The sequence below is a fragment of the Periophthalmus magnuspinnatus genome, chromosome 20 (assembly GCF_009829125.3).
Source record: "Periophthalmus magnuspinnatus isolate fPerMag1 chromosome 20, fPerMag1.2.pri, whole genome shotgun sequence".
Taxonomy (NCBI): Eukaryota; Metazoa; Chordata; class Actinopteri; order Gobiiformes; family Gobiidae; genus Periophthalmus; species Periophthalmus magnuspinnatus.
The window spans coordinates 3,899,149-3,913,825 of NC_047145.1; the positions used below are offsets into that span (position 1 = coordinate 3,899,149).

The 14,677-nt window shown below is 37.8% G+C and overlaps 1 protein-coding gene across 5 annotated transcripts in view; it reads right to left on the reverse strand.

Annotated features, from left to right (window-relative positions):
• Positions 1-4,963: 4,963 nt before the first annotated feature.
• Positions 4,964-14,677, reverse strand: part of pfkpa (phosphofructokinase, platelet a) — a 48,938-nt gene continuing 39,224 nt past the window's right edge. For 4 of the 5 annotated variants that reach the window (XM_033985656.2, XM_033985655.2, XM_055230191.1 and 1 more), the window contains 3 exons: positions 14,308-14,407; positions 11,554-11,659; positions 4,970-7,147 (listed from right to left, as the gene is read on the reverse strand). In XM_033985656.2, the coding sequence (XP_033841547.1) occupies positions 6,991-7,147; positions 11,554-11,659; positions 14,308-14,407 (363 nt within the window). In that variant the 3' untranslated portion in view covers positions 4,970-6,990. Of the gene's footprint in view, positions 7,148-11,553; positions 11,660-14,307; positions 14,408-14,677 lie in introns of all 5 variants that reach the window. The other variant, XM_033985658.2, reaches the window with a different exon arrangement.

Here is a 14,677-nt window from a genome sequence, read left to right on the forward strand (position 1 = left end):
CTGTAAAAAAAAAACATGCGAAATTACACAAAAAACATCAGCAAAACAGTGAGACCATGAAGGGTGAACCGCGATATAGTGAGAGACAACTGTATTATTTTTGTTATTTGTGTATTTGGATTGAATAAAAATAATATTAACTACGTGCATCTTTAGGTACGTAAAATGCTATTGGTCTGATTTTTGCCACTAGCTAAAAATGAGACAAACAGCGACGAAAGCTTTGGTAAAATAAATCTGGCCGACACATTTTGGGGTCATGTTTTTGCGCCTGCTACTCCTCAACTTAATCTCAGAGTAAGAGCACCTGAGCGTGGGAACCTCACACCTCCTGTGGACAACTCGGATTCGGCCGCTAACATCTCTGCCCCGCACTTCCATGTACCTCTAGCCCTCCTCGCGCTCCCGTAGCAGCTCATTAGCTCAGCCACTGTCAATGTACAGGTAATCGTTAGCTTCTCAGTAAAACGTAATCAGACAAGTCCCGGTAAGATCCAGAATCTCTTTTACATCTTCAAGACGTTTCTAAAATCAGCACAATAAAAACGGACAAACTTAAGAACGCCGGTAAAGCTCTGCGCCTTACAAAAAACATTTCACACACGCCAGAAATTGGGTCGCACCATATCGGATCATTTTTGGAGGACAACGAAAAGTCCCAGAGGAGTTTTTTTGTGTCAGTGCGGATTTAAACCTGACAATAAAATACAGCATTTCACAAGACGGACTGTTCTGTATGTCTCGCTGTTTTCATACGGTGATACGATTCTCCGTACAAAAGCACTCAGCGACTGGAGGGATGCCAAGAAAATGGTCGGCAAACGTATATCTTCACAAGCGCACGAGAGATCCCATTTACATGCTTCACAATTTCTATGCATTTGTGGCGAGTAAAAGCAGAGCATCATGGGTGCGTTGAGTCACTCTTGACAAGACGCCCTGGAACGTGTTAGGTGCGATGTCAAGGCGATCATTGACCTTACTGTCAGTTGCGGTAAACGAAATGTACCTGTTAAGGGCCACGCTCATGAACGCAGCAATTTCACAGCGTTTCTTAATCAATGTGATGGTGACGCAAAACATAGAACAATATATACAACAGGCTCCTATAAACGGATCACACACTGGATATGAAATGATTTAAATATGTGGGAAACCCCTTTAAGTGTTATACTGTATTTGGGATCGCTCTGTATCAACCAACGCACGAGATGTTATGTTTTTTACTTCGCTCATTGCAAGAAGAGTCATTCTACTTAATTGGAAACAACAGTCCTCACCTACTTTCATCAGATGGATAAGAGACGTTATGTATTTTTGGAAATTAGAAACAATTATATACACTTTAAAGAGACTCACGCAGCAATTTTTAGAGGCCTGGAATTATTTTGAGGGACAAACACATCTCAATGAAGAAACACTGACTGATTTTACCTGAACATTATTATTATTTTTTTTATTTATTCATTTAGTTTTTTTCTTATTTTATTGATATTATTATTATTTTTAATTACATTTATTTATGGATTTATTTTCACTACTGCATATTTCATCCTTGCTTTTATTTGCTCTTATTTATTTATTTTTATTTTTTTTATTTGTAATACCATTATTTCTATAATACAATAATGATACAATTGTAAATCTGTTGTTTGCTCCTGGAAATGATGTTGTATTGAATATATGATGTAAGGGTATGTCCCACTGGTCAGATGTGCTGGTCAGATGTACCAAACTGTGGCCCGGGGACCAAATGCGTCCCTCAGACCAATTTTTCTTGGCCGTCAAGCTTCCAGGTGAATTGGCCCATATTATCTTAAACAGTACTTTTTACTGTACATTTCTGAAAATCTACTTTAACAAGCCCATATCAAATATTTAATGTGTCCCATTGAGGATGTAAACATGAATAAAGATCTAATGATTCAGTTTAACTTGTAATAAACACACAGATTTGAAGTATTCACTGTATTCGCGACCAGTCCATGGCCCTCAATCGGCCCTTAGCTTTGTCTGTGTTTTTATATGTGGACCTTAATGAGAAAAGTAGTACAACAAGAAAGAAATACGTGGGAAACAAATTCAAAACGGCATTATTTAAAAGTGTTAAAATGTGAGGTGGTTTTCTATGTTGTCAGATGAAAGAACAAACAAACATTAGCCACTCGGAGCAATTGTTCCTTTCCAGTTCGAGAGGGTTTCTGTTGTTTTAGTTACACTGTAGATACAACGGATGAGACTTTAACCATGACTCTATTGATCAAGTTACCGAAACTCAAACTACAGCCAAGCAACATCGTGGGATTGGGATATGTTTGGGCCGAGTGTCAGTGGAAAAGTGTGAGGGGTACGCTGGTACAAAATGCCCTCAAAACAGTCTAAGACATTGCGACTTCACGTCTTCTTGGATAACAGCAGCACTCATGAGCGTTTGCAACAGTTTCGATGCGTGTATTTGGACTCAAGGGGACACAAAAAGTTGCAGTAGTGTGTTGTCTTTTGATTTCCTTATTTTACCCAACGCCAGCGCCTCAGCTCGACCAAAAAGAGCGACGACGCCTGCTTGAGAAACGCGGAATAAAAGTTGAAAAGACGCAGCTCTCGTACAAACCTGTCAAACCTTCAGTGTCCAGGACTGTGACTGATATGACACAAAAAGGTCAAACACGCAGCAGCAGGAACACCAGAGGAGTTTGGCGACGTAACCTGTTCGTTCCATTTATTGATCATCTTTTCCTCAGAATAGAGAGACTGATGTGCCTGACGCTCCCACGGCTAAAAGGACAGTTTTTTACCAGGTGCGATGTCAGACCTTCAGACGCTGTTTGGCAAGAGATACAGTAAAAACAGAACATGTCCAGTCTGGGTATGGTATAGTTTGCTTTTATTTGGACGGGGGCAGTGCACGACAACAGACTGACCTTAAAAAACAGGAAAAATGTACAGTTTTGTGCCAGGTTATAGCAAAAATACTAGTTTCCACGTGTAGTCCCTGGACAGACTGATGTTAAGTAAGAGTAACAGTTTGGTGTAGATGGATGAAAGACTGTAAACACATGGTACATACATCTAATACAACACAACTCACCCTCAACTACGACACTCGAGCTGTGGATCTGTGGAGGCAGGTTCATGATCAAAAAAGAAACAACATAAACATTTGTCAGGGGTTAAAAATGTAAATATACTCATGATACTTAAAGTTCTTCTGACTACGCGAGTGTCCAGCGCCTCAAACGAGCAAACTTCTAGCTCACTGAGGCGTCTCGAGATGTATTTTCCCAACACGACGCTGGACACCGGGCTCAGTGGACTGGCTCTAATGAACATTCATCCTGACACCAATATCGATAGCGAGGAAGTGCTTAAAGAGTTTGATGGAACTGACAGGAGAAGGATCACTTCACATGGATGTATTTACTGTTTAATTCATATTCAGTGTGTATTTAGGCTTTGTTTTTGCGTTTTTATAGGCATATGTTGGTTTTGTGTACCTCTTTCTACTGCCTCTTCTAACACATAAGAGCACATGACTCCTGCTAAATTATTACATTGACTAATTTCATTTCATAACTGGTAAGAAAAATATATAAAATAAATAAATACAGAAACAGCCACATGGGTCTGGTGGAGTCATATCGCATTTAGTAGGTGCATAAAAAGTTAAAGATGGTAATGATTTGGTCTTCTGGGAAATTCACGTACAATTATTCGTATTTTTCCGGCCAAAATGATTTTTTACCTTAATGCGATTTTGCCGAGAGATTATCCCAAACGTATAGCATGTAATTATGTTGAGCTAAGACTGAATAAAGGGTTCATTTGCGCTGACCAATTACAGGAATACACAATTAATAGATCCCATGGGTAAAAAAGCAAAATAAGAAAAAAAAAACCCAACAAAAACGATGAATTCCAATTTATGAATGTGCACACGTATATCGTTAATACACTTTAGTAATAATAAGTCATGTAAAGGAGGGAAATGGTGGGAGCAGTGGACACAGGCTGATGGAGAGAATTCATGTCAGAATGGACTCAATGAACCCGGCCAGGGGAGGAGGGACAGTGCTCTGGCGCCATCTGCTGGAGGACAGGGTAATAGAAGGAGTGGTTATGTAAACGGGACAATGCCAAACTCATACTAATCAAGAGAAACAATTGCATATCAGGACACACGCAGGTAGCAAGATATTGGTAATTGAGCAGAGTATTAATTTAACCACGGAAATCTAATACAAAATGCAAATCGGCGATGCTCCCCTGAATTATACACGTGTTTGATTTAACAGGTATTCATTTTCTGTGTGTTATCAGGCATGGGAAGATGTGCAAATGATAAGATGCAGAGTCACAGGTCAGGTCTGTGGAGAGGCGTCCCCTTTCACTGCATATATGAACGTTATCCAAAGCAGTTTTTCCAAATAAAACCACTTGTAATGGTTTAATTTTTTGATGCGATACTGTGGGACATTTCAGGCAAAGCAATGATATCGCCACGGAGACGAGCAGGTGGTGGCAGTTGAGCGCTATGGAAGATTTCTGATGGTGCGGTTTGGGTCCTGTGTTCTTGTCTCTACAGAGATGTCATTGCTTTGCCTGGAATGCTTCGCAGTATGGCATTAAACGTATCCATTTTGCATTGATTCGTTTACATATATGTATTTATTGCTCTGAGAAACATGTGTTCTTCTTATAACATCGACGTGGAGACGAGAAGGTGAAAAAAGACTACACGTTTAACAATACTACAATTTCGATACCGATTCCAATACTGTACCACGGTGATTGAATTAAAAACACTCTTTACTTAGATATTAGGATGTGATTAGTATCTGATTGTCGATACTTTTGACAAACCCACTACAATCTGTAATCATTTATGTATGAGGATTTTGTACATGGTCAAATCTGATTGTATATTAGCACCGAAATGTAAAAATGCAAATAAATGCAAACAGACTGGTGTACACTTGAATAATTTATTCAGTGGGAAACATTTCTTTAACATCTAATCTTGCGCGTTAAGACAGACAGCTACTTAATACAGCAGTGCCTACACTTATTATCAATATATATATTCATATGTTTTACGAGCAAAAATAAAATACAATGTTAAAAAGATAAATATTAGTTTTCTCGGTGAAAAGCACACACACGCACACTGGTCTTGCAGCAGCAGAAATGTATTGCATCAGTCATAAATATGGTAAACTGCTCGCTGGTCCTAGGCAGATATACTGACTGGATTTTACAACAAAAAAAATATATTTATATGGTTGTCGCCTAAAATTCTGTCTTCACAAAGCCCTAAGCTGCTGGAGACAGAGGAAAGTGCAAGTTTCATTCAGTGACACTAAACAAGACACACAAAAGTGTAGATAGAGTGGTTTGGAAATAGGACTGCACAATATGTGACTGTTACACCTGGGTACAGTTCAACAGATAAGTTTACAGTGGCTCAACTTTTAAGCTGTACGTACCAGAGGTGGGTAGTACTTACATTTACATTTACTTGAGTTACTTTTAGAAGAAACTGTACTTTTCACAGTACTTTCCTAGCACCATACTTTTACTCCTATTCAAGTAATATTTTTTATTGAAGTAACAGTATTAACTTGTAGATTTACTCACAGTGGGACGAGGAACCACAAGTGACAAAACAATATGAAATGATTTGAACATTTGTGTTTCTTGCAGTGCTCCTTCAGGTTTGACTTAGTTTTTTCAAATTTTTGCGTCTATCCTTTGAAAATACCAGATTATGTTCATCGTACCCACCTCTGATACAAACACAGCATTTCAACTAATCGTATATAATCAGTTTCAAAATATATATATTTCACAAAGCTTTCCAAGTTTCATTGTCTTGTATTGCTGGTTTGTTCATTTGATCAATATAAATGTAATTATAATTAACTGTGGTTAAGGTGTAATTACTGGACTGGTTTTGTTTGTCTTAACGTGGACAAGTTTAATTAATAATTTAGCCCACATTTTCCAGTATTATTAAGTTAAAGTAATACAAAAAAAAAGTAAAACAAAATAATGTATTTATGCGTTTAAGGATATATAGCAACCGTTGTAATAAATTAGATGAAATTATGCAAGTAAAAAATAGCAACAATTGTGTCGTTTTCTTACAGAGGTTTAGGCAGAATCATTTTCCTCAGTGGAAATTTGAAATATTTTGTGACCAAATTAAATTGATCAGTTCCATTTGTTTTGGGGTCCTTAAGTCTCGTCTTAAACCTGGTAACATCCGTATGAGTTACAGAAATGTTTTGTTATTGTTATATTAATTGATACTGATGCAGCTGATGTCATTAACATTCCCTGGGAGTGTGATGCTAACCGTAGGCACTGCTCTGTCTGGGGCTTTGCTAGACTTTAAGTTTAAGAGTTAATTTAACACAATCTGACCATGAAGAACTGTCTTAGCTAGAACTACAACAGGTGAGCTCATTTTGTGTTGTTAAACAAGTACCTTTTGAAAAGCATTACAATGACAAGCTAGCTAGCATTAGCCAACAGTTTTTTTTTCCAGTTAGTCACTCTGACCTTTTGTGTTGAAAATCAAACACCTAAACAGGAACAAAACATGTTGTTTAAATCTATTTTGTATTTTTTCTTGAGTTTTCAGACAATCTTAAAACTTTTTTGGCTGTGTTTGCTAATGTGTGCATTGTGTCACCATGGTAACTGAAGAACATTCCACCATAGACATACATGTAGAACACCCCCATTGTAATGTTGCTGCAAAGTATCAATATGTTAAATTATTGTCAAGTTCAATATCTACATTGTGCAGTCGTATTTGAAATGTAGGTTCACGGCAGAAGGCTAAAGACTCTGAGTCTGAGACATAGACGGGAGAGAAGTGTTCACAAGATGCCTCAAGGAGCTGCTATCTCACACATACATAATAATTGGACTTCACAGGCCACCGTACGCAGCAGTAGTTATGCATGTAGTATGTTCTAGAGGGGTCTACATCGCCGCCGCGGCATCCAGCTCTTTGGGACGGCTCCCCACGACGTGCTCTAGTTGTCCCGAGTCGGACACATCGTAGCTGGTCTTGTACTTGGCCAAAATCTTCATTAGGGGGCGCAGTTTCAGCCACCACTGCTCCTTTGGGATACGGTGACTGCAAGACATGACAAAAACAAAGGGGTTAGTAAAACTGTGTTTGCGAAATAGATTTTACACTTTCAGTCAAAAGTTTGGATGCACCATCTCACTCAATGTTTTCTTGTTCTTATTACTTTCTACATTTTAGAGACATCAAATATATGTAGTAAGAAATATGGAATTCTGTAGTAAAGTCACATGAGTAATATACAGGACAACCAGTCAGATTACACCTGACTCTAGGTCACATCATGGGCACTGCACACGCATAAACAAGCGCTAGTCAGCTTAACCCTATAGCGTCGGATCCTATCGTCGCCGATAGAGCGCGGTTGTGGACTTTCCAGCAGCGTAACTCCGCAACCAGTGGTGCTCTCATGTAAATTCAAATGCCGTCTCAAAGCGGAGACATGGGGCTGTCTAAATATTTTACCGTCATTACGGTAATCTGCCTCTGTTGTCCCTCGAAGGTGACGAATGAGAGCGCGGGGGCTGCGGGGATTTTCCCAGTCATTTATTCGATGCGTAAAAGAAAAAAATACGGATGGATGTATAAAATAGAAGTAGTTGTGTGAAAAAATGCAGTAAATTCTGATACTTCGTTTAACATGTTTTTTATGGCTATAAAAAAAGACAAAACCATAATCAGCATGATTAACTCTATTATCGCTTTCAAACGAAAAATGCAGTTTTACTCCTGGCTGTCAGAAGCTACTGCCCGAACTCTGCATCCCTCACTGATTCTATTCAGTGTCATCAGAGCAGTAATCATCATTCAAGTAATTATGAACATGTAAGAAGTTCAATTGTGTTGTGCAGTATTATCTCATGACGTTGTGCAAGGTACATCAAAATGCACTGTACATGTAAGAATTCATAATACATTTACAAATAAATATATGTTTAACATTTTTGTATTAGGTGGTAGATCTTTCAGACACGATCATTTTAAAAGTAGCTCACATACTGAAAAAGTCTGAGCACCTCTGACATAAAGCATAGTGTTAAAATGAAAGACGTAACAATGAAAAAAAGAAAAAAAACACTTATAAAGGTGCTTTGTAATATTTTTGTTCATGTTGTCTGCACTGAAATAGAGCAAAGGATCATAGTAAATGCCGTTCCCTCTGTTTTAAGGTTTTTAGCCTGTGCTGCAACAAAACAGAGCATGTAAAGAAGGGGGTTGTAATCTGATACACTGTGATGTTAGTGGAAGATATTTGTTCTGTTTTTTGTTGTGTTTCTTAAAGTAGAATTAAACACCTACATCCAACGTACAACCACATTTCAAACAGAGCTGCTGAACTGGACAGTAACTGAAGGACTAAACGGGACGACTGAGGGGGGAGGGCGGGCGGGGTCTGAAGGCATAAAGAACAGTGTGATTGGTCTAACAGGTATCCACACTTCAAACTCCGCCCTGCAGCCAGGTGTTTGTGATCAAAAACACCTGGCTGTAATCAGGGCAGTCCTATGTGATGTCATGTAGTACTCGAAATTGCAACGGCCAGTGAACGAAGTGCAGACTTAGATTTAATTGTTCTTGACCAGAAAGTTTGCATTAAAATTACCAAAAAAGACCAGGAATAGTAGGAAACACTCTTAAAACACTATATACACAAGATATGGGAAGATATACTGTAGTCATAACTGCCCTGGGACAGACAGAAGTAAGACTGCCAATCTGTGCCATCGGCCCCTCTGATCACCACCGATACGTCACTCATTCTACATATTTTTGGATCAACTTTAGAGTCGAGGAAGTAATAGCAACATTCAGTAATTTTTTTAATTACCATGACAACATAAAACTTAATGAATTAGACTTAAACATATGATTGCAATAGTCACAGATAGGCGGGAGATTCACTGACTTTAACCTAATTTCACTGGTTAATGTTTACTATTTAACACTATTACCATAAATACGTAATATTTTGAACATCAAGCATCCCTCTTAGTGATTTCTGGTCTGCTGCATCTGTAATGGAAAACTTCCTTAGGAGAAATTAAAAATGAATAGAGATACTGTCTATAATACATTCATTAACATTAACCACAGAGCTCATTAGGCCCCGGCTAATCAAATCTAATGAGCAGTGCTAAAGACCTGGTGCCATTTAAATACATTTCCATCTTGTAACACAGAGAGACAGAGCTGATAATCCATCTAGATATTTATATAGATCATTTTTAATAGCTCTAATATGTGTGGCCCTATGCAAACATTTGTCCAGTTAAAATGTGTTAAGTGAATACATGACCTCTCTGTCTTTTTAATACTCGTTTAGCAATAGGGCTACAGTGCTAATGGACAAGATAATGGACACAGGGAACAGGGTCACTCTATTAAATTGTTGGAGACTTATGGTAATGCATTAACTATATAAGACCCACTTTTTAGTCTACTTACAACTTCGGGCTCTAATTTCACTGCTTTGTGGTTATAATGCTGTTCCCTCACAAAAACTTGTACAATTTATACCCTATGGGATTATTAATTGCTAACACATACCAGATTTAAATCACCAAGCTGCTTTTTATATTCTTGAAAATGCCATATTCACAGAAAACAACATATTAAAATGTTTAATAAGCTGCAGTTGTTTTTCATGCCCTGCTCCCTTTGCTCTCTGCGCTAAGTCACCCTCTCTTCAGAACACCATCACAACACAATCAGAGTGCATCCCGCTAATGCACATCGCATTAGGTTTGTGAAGTTGTAGAGTAATGTTTTGTATCAGGCTTTTGAATATTTATGGGAAATTGTTGTGCTCAAAACCTGCATGGATGACACTTCAGGCAGGTTTGTGTTGAGGGAACAACATTATAACATGGGGAAAAATGTGTTTATCGCCATGAATATGTTAATGCTTTGCTTCTGAGGTTCCACAGTATGGCATTAAATTAATCTACATTATGTAGACAAATGCGTGATGCTCAAGGCCAAGTTAAGGTTCAGATCTGTGGAGAGGTGACCCCGCCCGGCTCCTGCTGGTGGCCTCTATTTTGACAATGTTCAAATCCAGATTCAAACACTTCTGTTTAGCTGTGTATTTGACTGAAAGGTTTTTATTATGCACTATTCTCTTTTAATGTTAATTTTATGATGATTATTTGTGATTATTTATGGTTTGATTTGTTGTATTGTGATTTTAACTTCTTTCTTGTTCTGTAAAGCACTTTGAATTACCTTGTGTCCGGATTGTGCTGTACAAATAAACTTGCCTTGCCACTGTGGAACATCCAAAACAAAGCAATAACGTCTCCAAGGAGACAAGCAGGTGATGGACTGTCCACCATAAAGTTACACAATGCACCTTTAAAGAAAAGATCAATGCTTATCTGCAAATGTGTGTTATAATACTGATGCAAATGGTATTACAACACCACTGCAAATAGAAGTCTTTTGATATCAGTACTGCTCTGCTTTACTACAAGAAAATAAGTAGATACGATTTATTCGTCCAATCTCTAAGTCGACGGTACATACAGAGAAAATGACAGCAATAACTAAAGCACCGTTTCCACATAGCATTTTGGGATTTGACTTTTACAGTAGTCATTTGTTCCAGCGTTTTGAGCACACAGAGGAGTTAAGACTTAAGCCGTTCCTTCTCCGGGTGAATCCAATTCCAATCCTGTGCGTTTTGTCCAAATCCCTTTGTCACTTCACCTCCCACATAACACTATTGCTATTCACAGATTTGTAACGCTGTATTATACTGGCTGATGGCATCCACTGTGGTTCCTTCTGTTTCAAAGATACAGTATGGAACTTTTCTGGAGGTGGGTATGATGTCTACTCGTTTCCATGGAGATGCTATTACTTTGCCTGGATGGAATATTTCACAGTATTGCGTTAAAGCCACTGTACCTGTTTTTTTTGTCTTAAAAACATGGAAAAACAGAACTAATTCATTTTAAATAGTTTGCAGTGGTCCAGAGTTATTCCTCACTTACCTTATGCATTCAGCGCATCCTAATTATTCACAGTGATGAGTTTATAAGTATAACTCTCAGAGACAAGAGTGGAGTTTTGCTGTGACGAGCATACAACAACTAGCATGTTAATGTGCATTTCCTGGTTATCGGACAAGCACAGTGCAGACTTATTTTGACCTGTGTTGGAGTAAGACATATTTTCTTCGATTACACTGGAAGCAAATCTGGGCCTTCAACATATTATCTTAGATTCAGAAAAACCTTGAAAACCATGCATTCATAAATGGAGCAGGCTCACTCTTCCACAGATCTGACCTGTGACTTGGCCTTGTAGCTTCATGTATTTGTCTTCGTGGAGAGATCTAAGAGTAAGGCCTAACTGTGGAACATTCCAGGCAAAGCAATAACATCTTCCTTGAAACAAGCAGGTAACGTCTCAACCAGAAAAGTTACACAGTGCAGCTTTAAAATACTCACACAAAGTCAGTCGCGTCCTTCAGCTCCACGACTGGCTGGAAGACCAGAGCCCGGCGTCGCATGCCCAGTAAACAGCAGGAGTCCTCTGTGTTAGCGAAGACACGGCCTGGGGGGACAGAGACGCCGTCAGAGACACAACAAAAATAAAACAGTGTCCTCCAGTGATATTGGCACCTCTGATTAAGTCTATGGGGTGTACGTAAGTTTGTGTGGCAGTTTTAGACAATTTATGACCTGCACAAACACACAAACTTCAGTACTTCTCCAGGAGTAACTCATGGAGACTTTTGGAGCCATTAGGACCTACAGACACTGCACTGGGATATGTTTTCCTTTGAGTTAAGTATCACAAAGTTCACTTATGTTATAACTAGTGTTGTTCCAATTCTAACATTTTATCTTAGATTCATTAATAAGGAAAAGGCCAGTGCCGATTCTGACACAGCATAGATTATGATTAAAACAATCTTTATTCAGATAATAGCTTCTTTCATTTTACCATGTCGTCTTGTTTCTTGTTAGACACTGATACAGAAGACTGATATAACATTCTTTAGAAAAAGCCATATTTTGTTCTCTTTTCTTTTATATCAACACTTCAATAGTTACAATTTTTTACAACCCTATTTTTAAGGCTTATGTTAGACGTTATTACACCTGATGTGTTTACAGCTGTTTTTCAGTGACACTCACATAGTTTGTTTGTTTTTTTGAACACATATTTATCAGAGGTGTCAATAAGGATGGAGGGGCTCTGTGTTTGGGGATTGGATGCATGTGTGGACAAGGGCTGGACATGAATCAGTGTGTGCGTGTGCGTAGGGATGCACCCATCCGATATCGCCGCTGATATTGAAAAATCTGCTGAATCAGATATCAGCTTCCAAATATTGGCTGATATCCTGGTTGGACTTTTATACGTCAATGTAATTACACTATTTATTGGTCGTAGTCGGCCCAGAAAGTCTCTTAATGTTTGAATTTGTATTTACACAAAGCTGTTCTAACACCTTTTGGCCAGTTTTGTCTTATTTTATTTTTGTTTTAAGGAATTAAATGCAATTATCAGTCTGCACTAGTATCGGTTGATATTGGGTACTGGCAGATACTTGAAGCTCTAGTATTGAAAAAACTGGATCGGTGCATGTGTGTGAGGGGAGAGGACATGAAGACAAAGGCTGTATTTTGGAAACAGGTAGTACAAGTACTTCAGAGGTGGGCAGTGAACAAGTTAACACTATATGCAAGAGCAACTACAGTACAAGTAATACAATTTGAAAGTGAATTTTAAAACGGATATTGTCCATCAGAGTAAGTAGACTGAAAAAGGTGTAAAATATTGCATTAGAGAAGTTTTGTTACAAGGTTGCAGGAGAAAAATGTCTTATTTTTGTTCTTTTTTTTAATTTTTTTGAAAATTTGAAAGTAAATAGATCAAGACTCAAATGTTAGACAGGGGGAATTATTATTTATTGCCACTGTTATAATCAAAAGTCTGACATTTTTGCATTTTACACCAATTAATGGATAAATAACTGTTTTTACCACCCACCTCAGCTGTACTTCACTACAAGTTGCTGATGTTGACAAAATACTACTGAAAACTATAATGAGCAAATAGACTGTAAACAGAAAGAGGAATGGGTGCAACATAAAAGGCTAGCACTGCATTTGATGTGGTTAAAATGTTTGCACAATGCACAAATTTAGTACATTTAGTGATTTAAATAGTTAAAGGCGCTGTACCAGATTTTTCCATTGAGAAAAACGTGAAAACTAGTTCATTTCAAACGGTTTGCGGTGGTCCAACGTTATTCCTCACTTACCTTATGCATTCAGAGCATCGTAATTATTCACCACGATGAGTTTATAAGTGCTTTTCACAACTCTGAGAACAGTGCAGAGTTTAGCCATGACGGTAAAGCGAACATAAACTAGCATGCTAATGGCACACCTCCTGATTAATGCATAATAAAACGCTTTATGGAGACAGCACACAATGAACTTATTTTGACCTCAATAGCTGCTTAGACAATATATCTGTACTGGAGCAAGATAAAGTTTGTTCAAATACATGGAAAAAATCGGGTACAGAGCCTTTAAACAACAAGTCAACAGACACTGGACACGGGTGGTCATGGAGCCAGAGAGAAACAATTATTACCTTCGCCTTAAGTCATCCATGAGTTTGGAAAATGGATAGAAACACACACAGTTTAGTCTTTGCATGCATTATTTAGCCGGTCAGTAAGAAAGATGCATTCTGGGTAAATTTAAGTTAGTATTTCTCTTTAATAGAGGAGACAATGATGACCCTGTAGTATATTGATGCCTCCATTTTAAAAACAAGCTGAGCTAAATTGGTATTGCAAATGCTTGAAGTAAATAATGAAATAAATAAATAAATTGTCTTTGATTAATAAAGCCAATAAGTGACATAAATAAAAATATGGAAATTGTATTTGTATTGTATAAAATTAATAAAAAAGTGAGAAACATTGTAGCTTGTTATTCGATGCTTGCTCTTAATGTTCGATAATTAACCTCAAAAAGATGAATAAAAATATGTTGAAATATCAGACAGAATGACTCCATGACAGATTCTGGGTTTATATTGGCTATAATACAAAACATCTATGTTGGAAGGCAAGGTTACAGCTAACACGATCATATAATATATATTGGGTCTATATATTATACAACACAATACTACTAACATAAAACTGGCTACTTTTTACATTTAGGCTGCTTTACCTTGTCTGAACGTCTCCTGGAGTTTGTTAGTGATCCACTGCATGGCCTTAGCCGAAATCTTTGTGCCAAAATTGCGATCAAAAGGAGACGGTGCTCCACCCTTTGAAATGAAATGAGAAGTTAAATACTGGGTGACTATGATAACTCTATTAAAAACAAGAGCAGATATTTTAAAAGCCAAGACATTACAGTTGATCTGAAATGTGATTGTTGGAATATTAACTGTCACTATTAATCCAAAGCAACAACATGACACAATACATTTACAGATAAGAAAAGAGCTTGGCTGTGTCTGAATGTCCACACTATTCCCTACTTAGGACACTATTACACACCATTTTTAGTGGTATCCAAATGTCCAGTTGGTGAA